General features: G+C 50.3%; 1 protein-coding gene across 1 annotated transcript; it reads left to right on the forward strand.

Moving 5' to 3' along the window:
• Positions 1-1,261: 1,261 nt before the first annotated feature.
• On the forward strand, positions 1,262-25,644 carry LOC143430636 (uncharacterized). Its single transcript, XM_076907014.1, has 5 exons — positions 1,262-1,706; positions 4,888-5,153; positions 16,485-16,679; positions 21,010-21,167; positions 25,044-25,644. The coding sequence occupies exons 1-5, from the start codon at positions 1,702-1,704 to the stop codon at positions 25,590-25,592; spliced, it is 1,173 nt and encodes a 390-aa protein (XP_076763129.1). The 5' UTR covers positions 1,262-1,701; the 3' UTR covers positions 25,593-25,644.
• The last annotated feature ends 826 nt before the right edge of the window (positions 25,645-26,470 follow it).

Below are 26,470 nucleotides of genomic sequence, written 5' to 3' on the forward strand. Positions count from 1 at the left end.
GCGACTCGTGGCTCATCTATCGACATATCCGTGCACGCCACGGGGGTGCGGTACGTGGAAACCCCCCGCTATCCGAGCGCTTAAAAGAGCAAAATGCCGCGAGCTACCATTTTGTAGAGGAGACGCGGGCCGCCTCGTGGATCGCGCACAATGTCCTCCACTCGGGTGGAAGCGAGAGAAACAGAGCCGTGCGAGGAAAGAGGCGAGCAGGCTCGGCTGCTGCCAGCGCGGTTCTACCTCGGGACAACCGAAAGGGGGTGGAGGAACGCGAGAGGCATCGAAGGGAGAGAAGTCACCTTCTTATTTCCATTCTTAGCAGCGTTCTTTCGAATTCGACTCGAGAGACTCGGCGATACCAAACGAACCACCATCTCGATGCGTCCCACCTTCTTCAGCGACGAAACCCCCACCACGCATGGGTTGGTACCCGTGCTCGTTGCTCGTGGAGGTGGTGGCGGTAGCTACTCTACCTGGCTCTAAGTCGCCCACCCTCCGTTTCTCCTCTCTCCCCTACTCGTTCGCCAGTTCTCCGTCCCCGTTTGACCTACCCCCTGACGGTGCTGCAGGACGCGAGGGTGTTTTGTACGAGCGTAACCACGTTGGGCTCCGTTGCTTAGGCTCGTGAGCTAGAAATTATTTTGCATCAACTTTGGTACGCGTCGAATTGGAGCAGAAATCGTGGCTATCTGTCGATGGATGATAGGCATTCTCTTACGAGTCGTTACTCTTGAGCTAACATTACGAATATATACATACTCCTTTATTGGCCTCGAGATTGACGTTTAAGAAAAATAGTTTCTTGGACTTTCTCTAACTAACTAACGCATCTGAGGAACCATGCGAGTCTTATCGACAACGAGAAATTCGTTCGCCAAGAATTACGCAGGGACGCGTTCGCCAAAATCGCGAGGAAATTCCGCGCGGCGGTCGCCAGTTCGCGGAAAGGAAGTTCGAAACAAGGCGGGAGGGTGAACCTTCCGGGCGAGCGAGGAGGGAAGATTCGAGCCACGGAAGAGGAGCGTAAAAGTAACCCCTGGTGGGGAGGAACGAGGAACGAAGGATTGTACGTTATCGACAGCCTCGAGGCTGCAGCCAACCAAAATCACCAGCGATACCGCGTTCACCTCGCTGGCCCCGCCCTTCTCGGGTCGCTATTGGCTCGTGTGCTCTTTTTCCGTTTGGATCTCGGTGGTGGGGCCAGACTGGCGCGCGGAGTCCTTGGATCGGCGGCAAGCGTAGCGTCGTGCGTGCACACTCTCAAAACTATCGTCCGCGGAGGCAGATTGAACGTGGTGCACGTCTTCCGCGTTGTTCTCGAGCGGTACGGTGCTCGCCTTTTCGCCCCCAGCCGTTCGCCATTTCGCCATTGACATTGTTCGAGCGCGCAGTCGGGCCATGCAGTCGTTGGACCGTGTCCGGTGCCGCGACGCGGATCTCTGATCGGTGGACGAAGGAGGAAGTGTTTTGAATACAGCGGTGGAGCACAGTGATTTCTCGAGACTCGATAGTGGATGGCCTGATATACATATATATACATATATGACAGTGTAGTGACTTGCTGATTTGTTGTTGTTGTTGGTTTCCACGTTCGACTGAACGGGCGTCGTCTGAGTTTATCGTTTGAGGACCAGGTGAGACGAGAGTCTCAATCACGGCAGCAAAATTGAGCTGGACTTGCACCAACGAGCCGCCGGCCACTTTATGAGGTGAGTCTCTTCGTGGATAACACGTTCGATCGTTTGTCGAGTGCTTCAGGGTGTGCGAATAGGTCCGACGGTAGTTTTGAGATCGCTACAGTTCGAATTTTGCGGTGCTTTGATAGGAGAAGATTAGGTTCGATTCGAGTTGCGATTCTGGGGTGGTTCGAGTGGTTTGTTACGTTGTTATCGAGGATGTCGATGGAAGAAGCTTAGTTAGGGTACTGAGTTGAGTATATTTTCGTGGTTACAGGGATACGTTTGATTGTTCGCTTAATCTGCAATGGGTTTGACGAATTTTTGTCGAGTTAGATCGTGCGAATTGACTGCACGATCGTTCTAGCAACGCGATTATAAAATCGTCTTTCTGTTATCTTCGTTTGGATATTATTGTTACTTAATTGCCTCGAAACGAGCCTGTCTAAGAAGTATTAATATTCCTGACTCGTAGTCGAATGTATAAACGGAATTCCTTAAGTGTTTATCAACACCGACGGTAACCCAATTAGTTCCAGAATACCTCTCCCCAGGCAACGAGAATTGAAATTAAATACATTCATTAATCCGCCAATTTATTTCTCAAATTTAACCGGAATCATTTTCACGTTTCTTTCGAGTAATTAAATGTATGTAGCGGCTCAGAGAAATATTTTTAGGTACTTGTGTATACATAGAAAAAGCTGCAACAATTACTGAACAAAATCGATCGTTTCATTCTTTAAGTAACGACAGAAAAATAAAGTAAATGTTCGTTAAAATTCCTCGAGTAGCAAAGGCTGTTGTCAACAGAATTCCACGATACTGATCAGCACAGAGAAATTAAAATAAACACAATGGCGTGCAGAAACTCCCCGTCAGTCGCAGCGTGCAACAAACATCCGACGCTCTCGATCGGCGAACCTTCTAAAAATTCAACGCGCCGTCGTTCCTCGCGTCTATTAAAATGCAAATCGACTTTTCCACGGCAATTTTCGCTCGCCTCGAACCCGTAAGAACCACTCGACGAGTAGTCGCGTTCCACGTCCTGGCTGGCAGGGATCGGCGAACCAAAGCGAGAGCAATAAATTGCCGCGTGCGGAGAGTATCGTCAGCCGTGGCCTAAACATTCAATTAGCACTTCCTAATCCCCCGTCGCAGCTTGTCAACAGCCATTACTTCCAGCATCTTCTCTCTCCACCACGGTGAACCACCCCCGAGCACCCTTGGGGCTTGCCTCTCTAGAGCAGCCACGCTGCTCCGTTCCACCCCCGTCTCGCCCTCGCCACTACCCCTCCTCCATCTTGCGTCTCTCTAACCAACGTATCTATTAATCCGTCCTGAACGACACTCGAGGGTGGCCCCGGGCCGAGGGTGATTCTAACCCTACAAAATCGTAACTACCGCCACCACCCCTCCTGCCCTCGCCCGGGTTAACTCCCTCGACCACTACAGGTTCTTTTCTCTTTTCCCTCTTCTTAATGAATGCTCGAGGAGATCCGCGTAATTGTGTTAGTTCGAGTAGCAGAGGCCAAGGAAGAGAGACGGAAAGACACTCGGGTGTCCCGTCGGCTGGGGAGGCAGGCGAAAGAGGGAGAGAGGAGCACCCCGAGCGAAGGGTGACATTTAGGGTAAAAAAGACGGCGAGGAAAGGCTTGGCGCGCGGCGAGAGATTGGTTAATGGGTTTGATACGAGGAAAGGATAAGATTAATTTGCTTGTGAATCAAAGAGCAAACGAATAAGCAATTACAGGGAGCGCGAGGAGTGGCTGGCACGAGTGGCCCTCGCACGGTTCTTCCGAGTGTCGCTGGCGCACAATTAAAACCCACGAATGGTTGCTGGAATGTGTATGGACGTCGTGTTCCACGCAAACGTGGCTGGTCTATGCGAGAGAGTTACGGCTAGGAGGTGATTACGAGGCGCCTGTGGCCGGTGGAAATTCGCCTTTGGCGCGGTTCATAGACGAAGGACATCCGAGAGTGGCGTCCAAGCTAATTGCAGGTGTCAGCCTTTCAATTTGAGCGCTGTTAGTCTTAGCGTCGATTATCCGACAGCGTTCCTCTCTCCGATTGTTTCGAGAAGCGTCTCCGTTCGACTTCTCGATTTTTCATTTCCCCGACATTGATTTTTTTCGATGCTTCCCCGGCTGTTTCTTTCACAAGCGGTTGCGAAACGTGGATATTTATGAGTGCGGTCAAGTAACTTGTTGCGTTGCGACGAATGAAACGATGATTAATGTAACGAGTCTGTCAATTTGGAAGGTTATTCAGCAGTTTCTTAATGATTTTAATACCGTTCTGACAGCCAGTGGCGTTTCGACTCGCGGCTCCTTAGCGGTGGTAAAAAGAAAATCGCCAACGAGTCGTTTGGAAGGTTGTTCGCTGCTCAGGCGTAGGTACTAATTCCGTTGATAGCTTCGTACAATTCGAAACTGGTATCCCAGTCGCGCGAAACGTTGCGACATCGTTCGGACAACATCATTTCCTACGATGTTTAAAACTTGGCAAATTACACCAGATATTATAAATAACAGGATCGATTTCCTTCGAGTCGTGCACCCTTTCAAATCGTTTCGAATCTCGTTACCCTATTATTATCGAAACCAATTCAAACTACCAAAAAAACGTTACACCAAATTGATAAATCAGGTTTCACAAGTTTCCACCTCCTCTTACTTCCCTCTTCTACAACTATATTTTAATAAGTTACACAATCACGTCAAAACATGAACTTATTACCAAAGCAATTAACTAAACCTCTTGGACATACAAAATAAATCTTGAAAATCTCAAAACTGGTCACGAGAGACTCGTAATAACACCGCAATCGAATCCTTCCAAGAATACCATTCATCCCCAAACCACCCCCGTCGAAGGCATCCGCGCAAGGACCGCTCGCACCACGGTTACCCACCAGAGATCTACTCTGTTTACCCTGAACTCTAAACCAACCAGTTGGCGACTAAATAACCGGAGATAACGTCGCGAAGATCGTAAATCACCGCGGCGAGCGGCCCAAGGTCCGTCTGCGACGCGGCGCGTCCGATCCTCCTCGAAAACAATGGTACCGCGAGCAGAGCGGGGTCCTGGTGGTCCCCGTTCAGTAGAAACGTCCGGTCGGTAGCTGGACAACCGTCGCGCGTCGCCTGGGGCGTGTCCCGGCCATTAACCGTGCCCGCTGGGCTTACTAATTGGTGGCTGCGTTTAATTACAGAGCCGGCGGCAACATGTGCGACGGCTCGTTCACGGAGACCCTGCGCGGTATGCAGGGCATGTCGGGTACGTCGCCGCCGGGCGGCGGGGGTGTCGGCCCGATGGGGGTCGGCCTTGGCAGCCCTCTAGGCCCGGCGACGAAGAAGGCGCAAGTGGAGCACATCAAGAGGCCGATGAACGCGTTCATGGTCTGGTCCCGGCTCCAACGGCGGAAGATCGCGCAGGAGAACCCGAAGATGCACAACTCGGAGATCTCCAAGAGGCTTGGTGAGTGCTACCAAAGGAATTTTTCTTGCTTCGTTTTCTGCGTGGATATTGGTCCCTTGAGTTGTATTCTAACGACGAGCGTTTTCACTGTCTTCCGGATTTTATGTACCTCGAGAGTTTTTTCAAGGGAATGAGGGGAGGTTTTAGATTGGAGCTTGAATGGTATTCGAAAGAAGTTGCATCTTATTCGTGAGAATAAGTTTTGTTACAGATTTCGTTCTTCTAAACAGAGATAAGTCGAGGTAAAAATCTGTGTCGACACTGGTATCGCGATTCTCTCATCGTCAGAATGCAACTGGCACTATACGGATCACCTACTTTCTGTTTCTCGTGTTCGCAATTAGTGAAACATGCCGTTCTACGTTTGAAAGAGGCGTTTTAGAAACGCGTTCGCTCGCCTCCGTCGAAGTCGTTTGAATAAGAGTTGATCCCTTTGCCGCGAAAATACGAACCGTTTCAAAGAACAGGTACGCGAGACAAGCAGTGGAGAACAGCTGACTGGTGAACAGTCGTATAACGTAACCGCGTCCCGAACGATCGAACTGTGCGATGTTACACGCGCCTTATTTCGCTCCCCCGTTGAACGCTGGGTCGTGACCACGAAATATTCCAGCTTATTCATCCCTTTGGAGAACGGGTTGGTCGCGGTTCGTCCGACAAATCTCGACACACGCTCGAATTATTCGTCGCTCGCGGTACACGAGGGCGAAACGGGAGAACGAGGACGTCGAAAAGTGGCGGCGGGGCGGTGTAACCGTGAGGGGAAAAGAAAGGGAGATAAAGACGAACGGGGACGAAGGTATTCCGGTTGGTATTTCCGTTAAATACCCGGGAATCGACAAAGCCCGTACCCGCAACCACCCCTCGAAGCTTCTTTATCCGTCATTTTCTTCCTCGCCTCGGTTCTTCTACCCACCCCCGGCTTTCCTCCCCCGGCGACGACGAATAAGAGAAGTGCCTGCTCCTCGGGAAAAATGATGCGCGCACGCTCGAACCACCTCCCTCCGCCGCGAGATTCCACCCTCTTCGCCTCGCCGCGTACCTTCAGCCCTCGCTCCTGCGTCGGTTCGAATCCGTTCTACTCCTCTCCCTCTCTCTCTCTCTCTTTCCTTCCTTCCCTCGTAACCACCCCCTTTTCTCTTCTCCAGCTTGCACCCTTTGTCGAAGCGACACTTTTTCGTCGCTCTTTTACCGCCATATCCCTGGCACCGCGCATTTCTGCTTGATATACATACAACTCGCTCCATCCCCCGCGACCTCACCCCCTATCGCGGAGCTCTCGTCGCTGGCTTATCGGAGCATTTGCAAATTTCATCCTGCGACCGACCACCGCCACCCCTTCGTGTACCTCCTTCCTACTTCGCATCCACGACCCCGCTTCTGTTCGTTCTTCCTTTCCGACTATTTTGTTATGTTCTTCGCTCCCTTCGCGTGCCTTCTTCTTCTTCATGCTCGTTGCGATTGTATTCCATCCCCTTTGGATGTTTCTGGTATATTTTCTATTGCCTCTCTGACGCATTAGCGCTAACACTGCTTGCATTTATCGAATTGAAGGATGCACGCGAGAAAAGTAAGAGATACACCGACGAGACACGCGAAGTGGTTAATTATTTACCCGGCTACTACGTGGCACAAACGGTAAAGCTGCGCCGCAGTTGACCGACCGTTTAGTCGGCCGTGGTTTGCAACGGAGTGCAAACTTTTTAGTTGCCCAACTAACTAGTTGAATGCATGCACGGTTTCACGTACTCTCTCTCCCTCTCTCTCTCTCTTCACCAACTAACAGTTGATGGTGTTTGCCAAGCCTGAGCAAACACGTGCCCGCGTGTCGCATCGAAATAGCCTCGAAATGGAAATTCCAGTTAGAGAAAAAGCCGAACAGCGGTGTTCGATATGAATGAAATGAAATTTTTATTGCTGTATGGCTGCCACCCTTTGTATCCTATCGTATTGAGCGCGAGATAAGAGCCTCATTGATAGAAGCGTGAAGAAAAGGAGACGCGGTTCCGGAAAAATGGTGGACAGTTTGAAAAATCGGGTCGTCGCCTCGAATACAGGAGAAACTAACGATACACGACGTTCGATCGATAATTATCACGGCAAATATTTATTCGTCGAGCTGTGGCGATTTTTTATTTCTAGCGCTAACGTTTCGCGAATGACTAATGCTCGCGCGAGCGTTCGAACGGTTGGTGAAATGTCATCGAGAACCGAGGACGTCCGGTTTTACGACATCGATTAGCGGATGAGCGTCCCCGTTTATCTTCCAGACGTTCGAACGGACACGTTTCACGATCCTCCAGCGGGGCGAAAACTGTGGCGGAAGCGAGATTGAGCCACGGTATCGGTCGAACGGTCCATCGGGAGTAGCTAATCTGGTTATTGGACGTTCCTGTAACCCGCGTTCCGACTCGCAAACTTTTCGATTCTCTCTCTCTCCCCCACTTTCCTTCTCTCCCTCTTTTACTGTCTGTCTCACTGGACGACATCCTTCTTCCACTCGCTGGAACGATTCTACTTGGCTCGAGTAGATTAGACGCGTGGAAGGGGTTGCTTCTTCGGTCGTATTTCCTACGAGACGAGTTAGGGTGGATGTTAATTGAATGAGAATCGATTAGACTGCTGGAGAATGGGGAAGTTTCTTAGGCGCTTTCGAATGCTGCTTCAAGGGAGAGGGTTATAGCGCGAAGGAAATTAAAATGGACGTTTCGTGTCGACAATATCGACGATTATTCGAGAAACTCATAAAACTTGAATCGATCTCCATTCAGATACTATATTTATATCTCTAAAAATTAACAGTACTTTCTATCAGTGATGAATTCTGTTCAATGATATTCCTCCAGAATTCCTATCACCCGACTCGAAGTAACCCAACGAACGCTTCCGTTGTCCCGTCCGCAGAGACTCAATTACTCAGAGGTGATCGACGGATAGAGACGATCCGTTCGTCCTGTCGCATCGCTCGCCGTAATTCCCCTTTCGCCAAGTCCCACATCCCCGCAACCCTTCCGCTAAAATACCCAGCTCGCATTGTTGCCCCGTAAAAACGCCGCGCGACGCGAGAAACGCGTTTCCGCGTGCCTGGTGCACGTCGAAACGAAGCACCGGAGGAGCGCACAGCGCGCGTGTACGTGCATACGTGCGAGAAAGGGGAAGAGAGACAGAGAAAGCGATGGAGGAACGGGCGAAGGAGAGTCGACAAAGAGGATAAGGTGGTGGATGTACACGCGGGGGCAGTAAATACGCGCGCGAGCACGGGAAACACACGACTGTCGAGGATAGAGAGACACAGCCTCGGCAGGGGGTGGGAAGAGGAGACTTGAGGAGGTTGGAGCAAAGCTTTCATCGTAATGAAGTATTTCTGCCGGTTCTCCGCTCTCCTCTATCTTACCCTGGCCCACCCCGCAGCCGCTCGCCACCCCCGTCGTCCTTGCAGTTCTTTCGCGTGCGTTAAAGAAACGACTTGTCGGGTTTTGCGCGCTCATCGACATTGAAACGGCCGGCGGGGAGGGAAGTTAACCCTTCGAGGTGCTTCCCTCCGGGCCTCGGGGCCGAACCCTTCCCCACGCGTCGCGGAGGACTCCTCTGACGGGCTCAAATTGCTTCGCCGTTTTGCGGCTTATCTGGTTAAACGGGGGGAAACGGGCATTCCTCTTCGCCAGGCTTCTTCTTTTGCGTCACCGTGGATGGTAATTGGGAATGGATCGCACTGTCTTCTTCAACTGAAAGACTATATTACTTTTAATTTAAAAAGATATTAGGTTATACAATTATTATCTCTGTTTCATCAGTAATAACGAAACCTTCGCTTCGTGGTAATTTGTCGATTAATTATCACTTCTGGAACAATATACGATCTTTCGTCTGTTTGAACGCGAAAGATCTTCAATTCGTTTACGATTCTCCGTTAGCCGAAAATCCGCGGGGACCACGGAAAGCGACAAAGGGTTAGACCAAGGGTGGCTCTGTTCTCCAAGGCACGAGGCACCCGTAATCCCGCGGAAAGTGGACGTAATCGTGTCTAGGACACGGCGAGAGCCAAGGAGGGACGGAGAGAGAGAGAGAGAGAGCGAGAGAGAGCTCGTGCAAGATTCGCGAAGAAAACAATTCGCGGAGGACCCCGACACTGCGTTCCTATAGAATCGCGAGAACAATGCCGCCCTTGCGACAAAGGCGGGAGCACAAAACGCCTGCACACAGGTACACGCGCCGCTACTCTCCCGTTCTTTCATCCCTCTATCTAGCCCTCCGTCTCCGCGTGATTAAAAATGATCGTCCCCAAGCAAGCTTAAAGCTCTCGAGGCTGAAAGCTCGCCTCCTCGTCCTTCTCCTCCTGCTTCTGTCGGGCGTTACGCGATGCGAGCGATCTGCCGCGGATTTCCCAGGCTGAGTTACCAAACGCGTCTCACTTTCTTTGCCGCGAAAAATTGCCGCGAACTGCTCGCTAATTTCAGACGATGAAATCCCCTCTCGAACGCTCGAATCTGTTCTGGATTCGGATCCATCGCTTTTCACAACCAAATCGAATCGTATGAATTGTGCTTGAATTAAGCCAGAGACACACGGTTGACATTGATCGTATCCTACAAACGAAGGATTACTAAAATCGCGGAAACAAGAGCCTCGACTGCGACAGAGCGCGTGAATAATACCAGAAGAAATCTCTTAATTCGCCTAATGGAAGTCTCCCCTACGAGCCGCTGCAACGTGTTACCCCTGTCCACAATTCGCCACTGAGTGACATTACTTACGGCGAGGAAAATACGAGAATCAATTAAAATTCTCGCGCATTCAGGTCTCCCTTTGAAACGCGAGGCCCACTCCAGTCGACACCCGGGCATAATCTGCATTTTTCTCCTCTTTTTCTTTTTCCTGTTTTTTTTTTCCACTCGCGAAATACGCAACGTTTGCTCCGCACAATACGCTCGCGCGCGTCACAGGTCCGAGAAGTCGTATATTTGCCAACGGAAGGCGGGCAATTTGTTTGGAATTAGGCTCTTTATACAAGGCGAGAAAGAAACAGGTTGTTACATACGTAGGTAATAATGGCCGCCCCCTCCTATTAATCTGCAATGTGTACGGCTCATTAATACGTCCAGCAATGTCTTCTACATCGAATAATAGATCGTTAAGCCCGATAAACAGGGCATTGTTTCTCGCCGGCGACCACGTGGGCCTATAATCGAGATAACGCTACCGGTGCCCGTTAATTTATACGGCGCAACAGTAATGACGCGGATCGCCGCATAAATTACATACTTTGTTGCGCGAGCCGTGCAAACGAAAGAAACGAAGTCGTCGAAGAAAATAGGCGGCCGTTCGATTTCCTGGCCGCATTGTGCCGTGACGTTAATGGACCCGTCTTAATTAACTGCCGCCCGAATAAAAGGATCGGCCGGCGCGTACGCGTGTCTCAACACGTGAAACGAGCTACCATTGTGCCAGACGGTGTAATTCGATTGTGTCGATCGACCAGAAATGAATAATTACATCGATCTAGACGCGACGAAAGAATAGCATTCGTGGAACACAGGGATTGCGTAACGCGTGTCAAGTGAAAGTTAAGGGTGGAGCAATGGGGGATCGAGCGATGTAACTGGGGTTCCGCGTTTGATTCTGCGAATCGAGGCTAAGAACCGTGAAAATCTGAAGCTTCCGAGTAGAATTTTATATTAAATTTTGTAATCGTAAACTTTGTCGGCTCTCTGTGAGTAATTACGCGAACAATTTTGCCTCGCATCGTTCGAGACGACAATACGAGAACCTTTGCGAGAATCGTTTCACCCTCGCGTGTCGATCTTTTTTATAGCAAAATAAGTTTGTTGCTCGTCGCCAGAGCGTCGTGTCAACGCGCGGGCAGGAAATGCAAGAAGCGTTTCCCAATTTCCACGTTTCAGCACCGGGTACAGGCGCCCCTGGGTAGAACGGGATCGATCGACAGTGCAGCGCAACGGCTCCAGCAACGCGGTTCGCCACCCCCCGTTTTTTAACTCGCCGCGAGAAACTACAGAATATTCTTTGAAAGAGGTCCGGTGTCTGTCGCGCGATGATCCGCGACGCTTGAATCGTGAAAGATGAAAACCCCTCTGAACAGTGTCTTCTAAATGGACTTTTCTCTCTCGTGAAACGGTCCTTTCACCAGGGGTGTGTTCCGTGAGAAATATGTCCCGAATGTACAGTTCCTTTGGCGACGTCACTGCGAAAATTAGTCTTCCAAACGGACCTCCTCTCCTCGAGTTTCGTGGCCATTTTCTTAGAAATTACTTCTCGAATGGCGATTCCATTGCCGTCGAGTCTCGCAAAGAAATTCGTGCTCTCCTCGCGTGGTCTTTTTTTTTCATTTTTAGTCGGTTACACATCCGTTGGAATGAGACGTGAATCGGTTTTCGTGGCGTGCTCGTTTGAGATCCACGCGGATAAATAAACAACGTACCGACGTTGAAACGAAACGGCGAACAAAAATTGTAAATGGTCCCACAATACGGTGAAACGACGTTTCAAGCGTTGCTTGTGTCGGACTCCGCGTCGGGCCATTCACGTTCGCTCTATTCTACATATTTTTCATTTTACAATCTTCCGAGCAAAGCGAACATTTCCCAGGATAAAGCACGACGATGGAACAATGTAACGTTGCCCAAGTATTATTATATGCACCGTTGCGACAATAAAAATTACAGGAATATATTGTAACCGAGCCGGTAGAAAGGCGAACAGAAGGAACGAGGCGGTCTTTCAGTCGAGAATAATTAATTAATCGAAAAGAAAACAAAATGCGCCAACCGCGACTTCAGTTCTCCGGTTAATTCAAGGGACGAACTCGCGAAAGGCTGAACAGCATCGGCGCGCTCGCTCTGTTCTCCTCGTAACGAAGACTCGCGAGAAAACAAAGCGAAAAAAAAAAGAAAAGAAAAACCGGGAAGAGAAAGGAGAAATAAAAACGAAAACGGGAGAAAGAAATCGCGGAAAGAAGACACGAAACGAATACAGGGTAGAGAAAGAGAGAAAACAGTGCCACCGCGGTAGTAGCAGCGGTAGTAGCCTAGTTTTGCCCGCGACAATGAAGACGAGCAAAAGAAGGGGGTAAAACGGGGGTTGGAGGAGGAGAGAAGGAAAAACGGAAAGGCAGCGGGTTGGTAGAGTTCCTCGGGTGGACTAATAGCGGGTGCCTTAAGAAATAGTAATGCGGGTGCAATAGCGCGTCGTTGGTGTGGTAAAAGCCACGCTGGCAATGGCTACCCGTCGCCATGGCTGTCCTCTCTCCTCGCCCACGCCTTTCACTGGTGCTCCTCTTCCACTAGCTTCCGCGTCCTCTCTCTCGCTCTCCTCTCCGACCCCCGTCCATTAATTAACAGGCTTTGTACTTTTAAACGATGTTAAATAAACGGCATTGTTCGCCAGCGAAAGGACTGAAAGGCGGGCGCCATTGTGCTTTAAGCCCGGTCCTTCATCGTCGTCGACGACGACGCCGGCGACGGCTACGACGCCGTCCTTGTAGTCGTGCCCGTTCTCCAACGGAAAGCACGGAAAGAGAAGGAAGGAGCAGTGGTCGAGAATACCTACCTACTAATACCGACGGTGCCAGGGGCGCCTTTGTTCTAAACAAATACGCCAGGCCACCACCCCCTCGCGGGCGAAGCCAGTTCGCCACCGCCACCCCGTTGCCACCCCTCTTGTTCGTCCGTGCAACCTGCCTTTCAGACCGGGAAAACGTGTATCGATTGGAATAGGCTATAATGTAAATAGCGCCCAAGGAAGAGGAGACGACCACCCTTTCGTCCGGAGGGGGTTGCACGCGGGATTGGACGTCCTCGAGGATCGATCGAGTATTATCGACGGATTCTTTTTATGGTTCGAGCTTGGCGGTGGAATAATTGGTTGGGTCGCTTTCTCGTTGTACGGTTCGATGTCCCCGCTTTGATTACCAGGGAAACGATTGCGATAGTTGGTTTATTTATTGGTTTTCGCGTCCCACGAGAACGGGTTGCTAAACGCTCTCTTGCTTGAAATCTAACGCATCGAGTCGCGCGATATTTTTTGTCTGAATCGACGCGAAGATAAGAGAAAAAGATCGCAGGAATAAGTGTGGAGTTAATTTAGTTAAGAGAAGAATCGACACAGCGAACGTGGAACATCACCCCTTACTGAAACGACGATTAACCCCTCCGCGAGGAGCCACTTTCCTGTTGACTCGAAACGATAACACCCTTCGTGAACAACTAATATCCCAATAAGCTCGAAACTGGCCAAGCAACGCCTCATTGAGGCATTACCTCGAAACACTATATACCTTTCTTTCCGTTCCCCGAGCGTATCCAGAATGGGCTGCGGAACAAGGATTAAGAATGGCCCGACACCAGTTCGCTCGGCTCGAATGCGTTATCAGCGCTGCACATTGTCCCGGAAGACAAAAATCTCGGATTCCCCGGTACCTGTTTCCTCTCTACCTCTCTCTCTCTCCTCCGCGCAGCCGTTCCTCTGCTCTTCATTGTGAACCACCACGTGCCCGTATTGTTTCGCCTGTCCTCCCTTTTCTCTCTTTCTCTCTTTTCCTTCCTAGTGTGCTCCGCCTATACACCAAGCAACTCTTTCCATTGTCGTTGCCTGCTGTCAGCAACAATAACGAGGAGAGTAAAAGATCCATCGGGCAACGCGGATCCCTCCGCCCTCCCACCCGCTCCCGTATCTGCTCCGGTGCGCCTCGAATTTCCGCCAGTGTATCTCCTCTCTGTATCGAGAACTTTCATCCCCCTTGAGCGATCCGTTGTGTGTGCCCGGCCGGAACGTGCTCGTTCCTGATATTGCTGTCGGGACTCTGCGAGCCTCTCTCTCTCCTTGGCCTCGTTTCTTCCTACTCCTCCTTTTCCATTTTCCACCTTTTTTTCTTTTTTTCTCTCCGCGAGAGGATCTCACTCAGATGTTCCTCCCGTTGTTTCCTGCGGATTACGCGTCGTCTGCGAAACGGGGACAGATTATTTAAGAAAGTGATCATCTCCTCCTCTGTTACGATCCTCGAGAGTCTCATCAGTTTCGTTGTTCGCGAAGACAGTATTTAGGGTGCGATGGAATTCATTACGTTAACGAACTTTCTCGTCGCAATTATTACTCGCGATTATCGAACATTCTAAGATCACTCTAGAATATTCTAAAATAAATACTACAAATTTGCATCCCCCACCCCCAACGCAAGCAATTACACCTCAAAGGCCGAACGCTGCCTCCAAGAGGAATCCCGCTAAAGTCGCGACAGGAATCGATCCCAGGAAACTCAATCAACCCGTTTCGCAGCGACTGAAACGCGTGGCGAACGCCGCCACCCCCGACTCGAAACGGACCGGCGAAGATCGACGCGGAAAGGCGCCGAGCGTCTCGACATCGGCGGCCATTGTTGCCACCATCCAGGTGGCCTTTGTTACCTGTTTCGCGACCGCAAAGTGCGGACTTGGCGCCGCTTCTCGCCGTTTTCTCGTTCCCAGGATGGCTGGGGGGTGGCTTCGCGCTTTGTGCGCCGCGCGCTCGCTCGCGCGCGCGCCGCACCCCCTCGCGACAAGTGGTAATTAATTCCAGCCGAGACAATCGGCTAGCAACCGGCGAAGGAACAACCATCGAAGCGACAAACAGAGGGCTGGGGGAGCGAGAACGGCGGAAAACATCGGTTGTTTCGGGCGAACGACGGACTGTTTCGCGGCGTTGCTCGTCGAACTGTTTGAAACGCGAGTGTCGCCCGTTGTTTCGCGTGGCCGACGGGTGTCTGGGATTTTTCACCGAAACGCGACTGGCGTGGGCGACTGGGGTGTAGGGTGAAAGTTTCAGAAACAAAGTGGATTTTCGGTTCCGAATACGCAACGTGGATGATTCACGATGGTTTTGGGAGTGAATTAGAATTTGGACTACGGGGGATACTAAATAGATATTCTGGGAGGCTTATCAAGAGCCTCTTGGACAATTTTTGAATAGGAATGATTAAGGAACTGGAATAATAGACAGGAATAGAATGAGTTGTATTTCATTTGGAGCTTGTTAGAGAATGGTTTATCGACTGACAGCTCGTGTCGAGATCCAATTAAGAGGATATTTACAGTCCATCGATCGGACACGAACGTGATAAATGCGTCGTCGTGTCTGAGATACGCAGGTTCATGCTCCAGTAAATCCACGGATATATTCGCGGGGACGCCGTCCAATGCGTGTAGAGATTTCTTTTCTTCCAGCCTTTTATTCCTGCCCGCTATCGCGCACGCTAACGTTGCATGAACTCGGACAGTGCGGGAAAATTAGCGATAAGAAAGGGATAACGCGTTCTCCGTGCCCATTATTTATCCGTAAGTGGACTCTCGCGAGTAGTTTCTTGTTCCCCTTTCGTCCACCGTGTTCGCTCGCGGCAGACATAGCCGATACATCGCGATCTTTGTTACTTCGACGAAAATAATCGACCGTCGACGTCGCGAAGAAATTGGCGGATATTAAAATAAACGAAAAAATGTGTTTACGGTCGAATTTCACGGGGATGACGCGGGGACCAGAATTTTCTCCGCGAACAATGGCCGACTAAGCGGATTTAAATGAGGCACGATTACGGATCGTCGATAATTCAGCCATAACGGCTGGCTCTGCCGCCGGTGGCACACAACACGGCCGTTTCATCGGGTAAACACAGCGTCCGAATGCCTTTTATACTCATTGATCGGACGCGTTATCCAAAGTGCCTATCGCTCGTTTACAAACCGCTCCATGCGAACCGCAAACGCGAGCACGCGACAGGTAACCCAGCCGCGTGTACTTTCTTTCGCATACGAAATTACACACTCGACATCTTTAACACGTATTTCGATATGCCCATCGAACGTACGTATTTGGCAATGAGAATCGTTAATGCACGAAATATCGATACTCAATCCTCCAGACTTATATTCGATACGATGCAACGTGAAAAGTGTTGCTTTTGCTATGAATTACTGTTCGATTATCGTCGATAAGACACGAACAATTGGTACCCAATCAAGTTTATTGATAGAGTAGAATGGTTTCCAATGGGGGAGGCTCGGAAGTGATTTTTCGCGAAGTTAATTAGTCTCATTTCCACGCGTCGAAATGTGCTGCGCGAAATCTTACCGAACCAAGTTTTCGGAGGACTTGAGGAAATATTTCAACTTGAAAATTCGTATCTGCCGTTGCACGGGAGTTTTTCAATAGGGAATTTTTAACGAAACTTTCGCCCGTGCCCGTGTTTCAACGATCGTATTATTTCCCACCCCCACGGGGCGTTCAATAAAACTTGAGAAACTTGTTAATTCGCCGATTCTAATTGTCGTTAATGGCGCATTGTTCCAGGTGCTGAATGGAAACTCCTGACGGAGGACGAGAAACGGCCGTTCATCGATCAGGCGAAGAGGTTACGAGCGCAGCACATGAAGGAGCACCCCGATTACAAGTACAGGCCTAGAAGAAAGCCGAAAACGTTGCGGAAGGAGGGTTATCCTTACAGTATCCCCTATCCCAGCGTGCCAATGGACGCCCTTCGAGCTGGTAAGTCGACTATCTTCCTCGAGTTGTATCTAATCCACCCTTTATCACCCTTTGCGACTCCTCTAACAAATATCCTTCGATCTACGAAGGTATGCTATATAATTATCGTAAAAAACTGGTGGTGAACCAGGCGAAAGGAATAGACTCGCGCGACTTGGCGCAATTATCCGGCAAATACAAAACACTTCCGGTGGTGATCGCGATAGGAAAGAAAAAGGGCGCAATTACGATGGCCAGAGAGACGTGGACGGGGATCGATCCCCGCGGAATCTCGCGGTTCGAAGGCGCGCTGCGGGCGGAGTACAATGAGAGAAGAACAGCTCGTCTGGTAGGGCTTTGATATTCTTATCTTTTCGGCTCGCGTTTCAGCCGCATTGTTGCCGGCGATGCCCCCGGGAACCGTGCTCGGAAGTCTTATAATGGCGATTTCTTCGTGGTCCGCCCGACCCTCGTTTCCTCCACGCTATTTTCTCCAACGTCTCGCTAATGGTTCACGCGTTGCCTGCTTCCAGCGTCAAAGACGGCGGCCCTTTTCGCCGGCCATCGTCGAACGCGCCACCGCGAACCAGTCTACCCCCCTCGCATCATCCCTGCCATTTCTATTATTTCGGTTCGAGCAACGAATTGGCTCGCAGCTATTAATAACATCGCTGTAATTTCTATAAACACTTGTTCACGCGATTAAAAGCGATTAAAAAACTTCTCCCTGTGATCGCGAAACAAACTCACCCCCATCGTAAAACCCAGCAGTGTTTTAATCGACTCGCGTCAACGTTCGCGTTCAATTGCCAGATCAGCATCTGTCGATTTCGATCGGCTCGCCTTATCACTGGCAACGGCTCTCAGAAGCATCCCCGCGAACAGATGTTCGATGAATGTACACCCCCGTGCACCCCGTTCGGCTCGCGTTTACACAGATTCGTTCGACCCTCTCCGCGGCGCCCATTGTTTCCCGGCTCGTAGCCGGATTACGTAATTTTGAATTTCTCCAGCGAGCGAGCGAAAGAAAAACGGAGGGGGTGCGCGCCAGCCCCGAGGACAATCGCGCGCGAAATTATGACCGTCAATGGGGGGTGGCGACGGGGCAGAGCGAATCGGTCGGTGCACGAAATTTCCATTTAGCTCTGTCGCCCGGGACAACGAAACGGTTCGCGCCGGAATCGATGCCAACCGCCTGTATATTTTAAGTTCGACGGTTCCGTCGAGGTCTCCGCTCGATCGAACATTCGCCCAAGTCTCTTTAAACGATTTTTTTTCTCTCCCAGTTGAGTGAAGAACGGACGATTGTTCGAATTTGAGTCGAACTTTTTCCCTAGTTTTTTCTGTTTTTCCATCCTTTTGCGTTTTCCTTGCTCGCTGATGTCCACTGCATCGTCATTGGAACCGTTGTTTAATGTTTTTGCCAAGTGAATTCATGCACTTGGTTTAAAAAGTGGATATTTCAAAGGAGACGAGAAGAGGATGAAGAAAGGGGCTAAGTAGTCACGCGAGGGCACCCGCGTTTATTTTCGAAAACACGGGTCAAAAGTTTCCGCGAGTATCGCGGGAATCTTTGGCTCGAAGGGCTTGGAATAAATCGTCGAGTATAATTTTCCTTTAGCGCGGAAGGGCCGTGGCCAGCGCGGACGATTCATTAGCTTTATGCACGCGAGGGCATAAACATGTCGGCTGGCTCATTATTTATCGAATTGTCTTAGCCGCCGTGCGTAAGCGAGCGGTTGCGAGCAGGGCCCTTCGACGGAAACACGTGACCTAATCGATCGAGAGATTTGGCAAATTCGATGCAATGGAACATTGCATCTGTCTGAGGGAGAGAGAGTGGACTCTGTGCGCTTAGAAAACCTGCGTTTGCGATACTAAATTAAAGAGATTTTGAACTCGTTCGTGTATGAATTAGTAGAAATAATTATTTTCCATATTTTTTGGTAACTTGTTGCATAGAAAGGTTTCTGAATTTCGACCACTTCACGATCTGAATGGACAGCTTTATTATTGTCTTCGATGCAGCGGATTCGTTCAAGAAAAAAAAAAGTAGCGCGAATTTCCGGCTAGCAGAGTTCACTCTTAACTCACGATCTTAAGTCGTGGCTCGCTATCTGCGCGAGCGGAAACTCCGGTCAGAAATTCCAGTCTAAGCCGATAATTTATCCCAGCCACCCACGCACTTGTCTTATGCGCGTGCCACCGTCCAGAGACGTGTTCGCCCAACCGTCCATGTCGGTTAAAAAGAGGGAGAGAAAAGGTGTATTCGCGTGCAGCTAAGCGAAAGAGGGAGAGAAAAAAAGGGTGCTCACGATCGTCTTTTACTATACTCGAACTTGCTGTTTTAAAAATTTCTTAACTAATTTAACCCTCTCTCTCACAACGAACGACGATATCTTTCTCATCCAATGAAGTAGTTCCAAGGAAAAAAATTCTTTTACACCACCAAACAATTTTTAACTATTTGAACAATTGATGATAACTTCGTAAAAGTAATTTCTACAGTTTTTCACATTCTCGATTTGCTCGAAAAGTTAACGCGAACAAAATAAAACGGCCGTTCGCGAGAGGAGTAGAAAAAGGAACCAGGAAAGGGAAAGAAAGCGCAAGAAAGGGTTGGAGGAAGGAGGAGGACCGAGTACGAGCAATAAATCAGGGATTACCGATCGCGTTTCGAGGTGTTGCGTGGGCGACGGAATAAATTTCTGTCTTAATCGGGCCGTTCCCATTGCTGGAATTAATAATTCTGCTCGCTTATGCTACAAGATCACGAGCGGAGGGGGACGTGAATGAAACGGGGGATACCTCGTCCCTTAGGGGATCGTGAACGCGTTTACGTGAACGCGGGACAAGTTACGAGCTGCCTAGGGCTAGCGAGGTGAGCCACGCTCTTGTGTAGCGTCAATAAAAAAAGTGGTTCCGAGTCTGTATTTATTTCGAAACGATCGCGACGGATACTAAAGACTCTATTTATAACAACGATCGATCGAACTATATATTTAACAAGTTTAAAATAAAAGATTTGAGAAAGCGTGACTCACTCACCGCTGAAGCCCAAGCTGTAGGTATTTAGAATCGTTCGATCTATTCGAAATGGTACAAGTACCAATCATAGGTACCACCTTTGTCCGCGTCTGTAGAACAAATATCGCCAGTTCGACAGGGAACATTTCACGCATCGATCTTCCACCGCAGAATAATGTTCCTCGAATACGCGTCGATCGCTCGACAATCGGTCACGAGTAAACACGAAGCGAAACACTCCACGCGCAATGAAACGAAGATCGTTTCGAAGCAACAAAGATGAATCTCCAATTACCAGGAACATTGTACGGAGTTTTTTTTATCGAACAAAGCAGCGACAAAAGCGCAAATGAGACCGCTGACGACAAGGGAGCCGTGCTCGAAGGAGGAGACGCTTCGACGCTTCGACGTTCTCCAGCTATCAACGAGTACCAACGTCGAGGAAGACCGCGGTACCCGCGACGCTCGGTTACAAAATCGCGATTAATAACCTGGCTCGCGTGAATTCCTCGTTGCTGGTCATAAATCTCGACGCCAATCATCCCCGAGGAGCCCCATTCCGCGGCGCGACGAAGAAAACGTCGCGCCGCGGAGGATCCACGACGCGACGCATCGACAATGGGCCTTCGTTGCCGCGGCCATTCTCTCGCCGCGTTTCCGTCGTTCGACGACGATGATCGATACTCCGACGTCTCTCTCTCCCCCTTAACCCTTCCCTCTGATATTAATCTCGACGAAAAACGGCAACGGGCCCGCGCTCGCGGTTAATCATTGGCATTGTCGAGGCATCGACGAGAGCATCGAAGATCGAAGTCGATCCGCTCGGGCGATTGCAGTATTGTGGGACAAGCGGGCCGTTTCGAGATGAAGGTTTTTGTCTCGACGCTGGGGGATCGTTCGCGATGATTGAAACGTACGAACGAGGATCTGTTTGTTTAATACTTGGCATGTTCGATGAGGGGGTTGTCGAGGGTGGTTTCGTTCAAATTTAAGAAACCTTGACACTCAAAAATGAAACCCTCATCGAACCACGCGTTCGCCAAGATCGCGTAAGAAGATTCGAGTGTTCCATTATTTCTTAAATAACGAGAACAACGTTGGGGGATCGTTCGCGGTGATTGAAACTTACGAACGATGATCTGTTTGTTTAATACTTGGCATGTTCGATGAATGAGGTTGTCGAGAGTGGTTTCGTTCAAATTTGAGGAACCTTGACACTCAAAAATGAAACCTCCTCGAACCACGCATTCGCCAAGATCGCGTTAGAGGATTCGAGTGCTCCATTATTTCTTAAATAACGAGAAAAACGTTTGGTTTGTTACAGGAATGGCTGGTAGCATGGGACAAGCTGGCATGGGCTCGTACTATGGTCCCGCGGCTGCATACGGGTCGCTGTCCGCGGCCAGCATGGCCGCAGCCGCCGCAGCGGCCGCCCAGCAGTCCGCTGCGGCGATGTCCGCGGGCCTCGCAGCACCTGCTCAGGTAAGTCGATGATCCTCGTAAACAAACGCGCACGTTCTACTACCGGCTTCCCTTATCTTCTCGCCATTCGAGAGCCGATCGGGGACGTCCACCAGCGGGTATAAATGATCGCAAGAGGGTTGGATCGCGATTCCTCGCGACAATTTCGTGCGTCAGCTGATCGCGACGCACGGTCTTCCGGTTCGACGCGTCCTGGGCACCTGGTTCTTTTTTGGTTTGAACGCACGCGGCTGTTCGAATGCCTGATACGGAGAACGATAAGAGGAGGGGGTCAGGAACAATTGCGAAATTGTTACATCGCGGGTGCCTGGTATTGCAATTGTGTTATTAGTAAGTGGTAGCATGAAAGGTGATGCGACTGTTGTCCGAGTTCTGACCGGATTCGGTGCACGTCCCGCGACTTCTTTTGCTGATGCAGACGCGTCTGTTTGCACAATTGACGTGTATGGTACTGTTACATTGTGGACAACAGGAAAGTTGGATGGTATTCCTATTGTGCGTGACGTTTCTGGTACCGTAGAATGCCGCGCAACGTTCTGCTTTTTTGTCTCAGTTCTACTTTATCAATGGGTTTTGTGTCAGCCTTTTCAGTTTAACTAGGGTTCTTTTTAAATGATAAATTGGAGCAGAAGACGTCGTTCCGGAAAATTTTCTGTTGTCGTTCCGGCCTTTTTTTGATACCTTTATGTTAGGAATTTTCGGGGTGGGGTAATAGAAAATGGTACTCGACGGTACAATACAGTTTTCGATTAGGAGAAAAGGAATCAATGGTATCGAGAGGGGGTAGCATCGGCGATTGCGATTTGTCAGGGACGAGAAATGCGTAAGACACGAGCGTTATCGAGATCCCAGTGGAAAAGAGCCACCCACGCGGTTATTTCTTTCGCGGTCCCCATTCAATGGAATCTGACGTCGAGAGACTCGATCGGGGAATCTCGAGATTTATCGTTGCATTCACGCGCCCCTTTTCTCGATGGACCAACAAATTTCTATTAATCGCTACGAAATAGATGTCCCGGATTAATTCCACAATGGTCTTCCCAAGAATCATGAAAAATTCACTAACTTCGACAAACAAAAATTATCAATCATTTGGAGTAATACTTCGAACCTTCAACCCCCTCACACTTGCACCCCGTTAATCTCTCTCGAACCAAAAGCTACACCTCAAAGTAGACCCAGAACTCAACAAAATCTCTCGTCAAATCTCTCTACTCGTCGAAGCTAAAAAACAGCGATCGACGGGTGATCGCGAAGAAGAAGCAGAAGAGGGACGCGAACGAACGGGGTTCGCTCTGGCAGCGGTGGAGACGCGGAGTGGAAAGAAGAGGAGGGCGAGGCGGAGGACGAGAGAGCGTAGGTACGTTTCATTCGCTGTCGCAACAAAGGGGCCCACGGGTGGCTTCGCAAACAGAGACCGGAGACCGTGGTCTGTGTATGAATTTCCGCAGCTGGGTACGGGAGACAAACAGATAGCTAGTTATTTCTGCATTCAACGGCTGAATGGCCGACGCGTCTGGAACGACGCAGCGGCGCGATACAGGCCGGGCCGACTATTATTGGCGGACCTGGCTCCGAGGCACGAGCGAAGAATTCCAACGCGTGCGTGTGTTATCGTCGGCACCGTCATCGCCGTTCGCCATTTAGGACGCGTCCCGGTTGGGTCCGTCGTCGAGCTGGGTCTCCACGGCTGGATCACCTCGAATCCGTGGAGGAAAGATGAAAGGAATACAGGGTGGCGGTGATTTCAGGATAATGCGCGACGGGGGCTTGCGGGTGAACTGGGGGGTGCGTGGAGAGCTCGTTAAATTGCGCGATGGCAGATTAGTCAAGGAGATCCGAGGGATGAAATTGGGGGTTGGTAAGGACCAACTTTGGTTGATGGCGTGAGATGAAGAAGTGGAGGATTGGAATGTTGAAGAAGAATTTTGCCACTCTTGACGGATCGCGTTGCTCTTCGAGTCTTTATGATTGTATTTGGAGAGGGATGTTGCTCTTATTCTATCCATTCGAGAAAGGAAGTTTAGATTTATCTGCATCGTTAAGTATAAACGAAAAATCTGCTGTTCCATAGTCGATGACGCGCCTCGTCTTCGTCGCCAACGATCGCTCGTCCTGGCAAGACTTAATTATCGTGCAGCAGCACGGTGTCGCCGTTCAAGCGTACAATAACGTCGTACCGCTCCTCTTCTCTGTTTTCATTCACAAAAGCGCCTATTCTCTGCCGTCGCAGTGTGTCGTCAGGTATGGAAAACGACGAAGGGAGCGTCGAAGGAGAGAAAGAGAGCGGGAACGGACAGAGGAGGGAGTGGAATGTCTTTTGCCTAGAGGAGCACTTTATTTTCCGAATGGATCCTCTCCGTTCACGGGTAGAAACGACTCGGTCGAAGCGAGAAAGTCGTCCGCGGGCGCATTGTCGCACCCGGCCCGTCGATATTTCACCCACGTTGCGACCTTATGGATCCGACTGCGGGCGTAGACTTTCGATCGGAAGCCGGACTTTGGCCCGCGAATTTATGCGCGATCCACGCGGGGTGCACGGTGCCACGGATAGTTAGCTGGAACTTGGGACGAGTAATTTGTCAAGAACTGGCTCGAAAGTTCGTCGAACGGATTCCTGATCAACGGAGACGATGTGGTAATTTGTGTTCGCTGGAGAAATTGGTCACACTGTCGCCATGGAAACGCGTGTAAAAAGTCTTCAGGATCAACGATGGGAATATCTATCTTTACTTGTTTCTCGACATTGTTCTATTTGAAACGTTCAATCGATTACAGTCTACTTATGAGACGAGAGAGGTTTGAAGTTAACCGAAGGAAATTATACTTTGCTCGTTCGAAACTATTCGAGATCGCCTGTTCAGACGAGCGCAGATACCTTCTACATCTGAACGAACTCGAGGACCAATAATCCCCAGTGAATCAACCCTCTAATAACGTCGAATCACTCGCGACGCTATAAATACCAGCAGCGAATCTTGGTGACGGTCCGCAACCCTAGCTCGCAGAGCTTAGAACGACGAGACACGCCGGGGACGCTTAATTTCCGGATCCATCGCATCGACGACGGCGACTCGAGGCCGACGGAGGCCACGACGATTCGCGAGGATTTTCAGCCGAGCCAGAAGAGGAACCGAGTGGTAATCAATTGGACGTAGCAAAGTCAGAAAGAGAGAGAGAGAGAGAGAGAGAGAGAGAGAGAGAGAGAGAGAGAGAGAGAGGAGCAAGGCGGCTAAGACTGGATGTAAATCATCCGGACAAAGCCGCTTAACGATCCGACAAAGGGTCCCGCGCGCGGTCCTCGTCCACGAATTATAGAATCGGGAATAATCGCGCGCTCCTCCCGGATCTTTTGCTCTTCCTTTCTCTTCCCGTCGCCTTCTTTTTTTAAGGATCCCGTGGCAGTTTCACGCGGCGAGCCGTCCTCGCAGGCCAGCCTCGCGCGGCTACGGCACACACGAAATTTATAGCCATTGGCAGCTTTGTCCTCCGGATAGAACAAATCTCCTTCGAGGCGCAGCCGGCGCGCCCCCGCCGTCGCGGATCCAGCGATTTCGCGATTCGCTTTTCGACCGAACCGAACGCGTTGCGTCCTTTCTTCGTCCCCCAAACCTCGCTACGAACGAGACACTTCTCTTGAGATAGTAGAACATTGCTTTCGTTTCGTAAAACTTTCAGCGTGCTCGTTCTCTTGGCTAGATTCCTTGTCGTGACAAGGGTGACTGTTTAGGGGTGGAACGCTGGAACGATGGACATTTCAACGCAAACGATACCTTTCATTCGCTATGAAACCCTTAATTGCAGGAATTATAATTGTAAAACTGTTCTGCTTCAACACCCACATCGCCAACCCCTCGATCTTCTTCCCTGTTCCAGGTGGTCAGCTCGATGGACGCGATGAAGTACTCGATGGAGGCGGACAAGTACCGCGCGGCGTACATGCCGCCCAGCACCCTGGCCATGAGCATGTACTCGGACCCCAAGTACCTGGATTCGAGCCCTAAGTCGTACCTCGACAGGAGCTACCTGGACTCGGCGAAGGCGTACTTCGAGCAGTCGAAGCTCTACATGGACCAGAAGCCGACGATCACCGACTACAATCGGCCCAGTTACGATCACAACAAGCTCTACGACGAGTCTAGCCCCGGCAGCGTCGTGGGCGGCGGTGGTCCCACGAGGTCGCCAGCCGCAGAGTCGCCTGACATGAGCAAACAGCACGAGAGGACCGAACAAGGCTCGTCCAGCGCAAGTTCCACGTCCACCTCGTCGGCAGCGAGTCCTGGCGCGAGTCTACCGACCTACTACCCGGGCCCAGTGCAGACCAGCGGCCTCCTGGGCCCGCAGATGAGCCAGTACAGCGGCTACCAAACCGCCCCAGCGCCTGGAAACGAATCGTTCAGACGACCGCTCACTGTCATCTTCTGACCCGATAGAGCGTAGCTCTGATCCATCTTCGAGGAGCAGTTGCCTTGAACTCTGGCCCCAGAGTGTTCCAAAGGTCCACAGGCCGATGGTGGGAGTTTGTCAGACTTGGCGAGGCCGACGCGACGTCGAGAGAAGGTTTCAGGGAACTTTCTGGGTACCTGGGTGCCATTCTAAGTTCGCGAAACCACTGTCGTGATCTTAATCTCTCGCGATTGGAGAACTAATAATAAGGGAGCTGAATTGGGAAGTTCGTTCTTGTTGATAATAACGGTTAACGAAGGCAAAGTTGTGCAAAGTACGTAGCCAACTTGATCTGAGTCCACTCTGTAAAATACTCCTGGACGCGTCATCAAGAGCAACATTGGAAAGCTGAAATTCATGGAGTCAAACGATAAATCCAGAACCGAATGTGAAACCAATTCCGTTTGAAGATCGACCCTTGAAACGAGCATCAAGAACGAGAGAGGAGTGTAAATCCCAAAACTGAGCCTGTGAAGCCACGCCAAGTCGAATCCACCTCGAGATAGGTACATAGAGAGGAGTACCTAACGCTAGGACCAAGGGACACACGTTCGCCTACGTTAGCCAGGCGAAAAGAGGGCCATCAACGGTGCAGATCGTTGAAAGTAACAACGAAGTCGATACTCTCCGTGTTCTAGCCATCCCCAGACGCGTCGGGTTCGCGACGCGCGACGATTATTTATCGCAGACGTAAGATTATAAAAAAAAAGAGAAAGAAGAAAAGAGAGAAAAATAATCTGTGTACATAGTCCCCGTGTAAATAGTGTAGCAAGAATTATTATCGCGCACGACGCTCGAAAACGGTTTTCCTTCACCACCCGTTCCCGACGTTTCCCCTCGCGCCGATCCAGAGGAGC

The sequence above is a fragment of the Xylocopa sonorina genome, chromosome 1 (assembly GCF_050948175.1).
Source record: "Xylocopa sonorina isolate GNS202 chromosome 1, iyXylSono1_principal, whole genome shotgun sequence".
NCBI classification, from domain to species: Eukaryota; Metazoa; Arthropoda; class Insecta; order Hymenoptera; family Apidae; genus Xylocopa; species Xylocopa sonorina.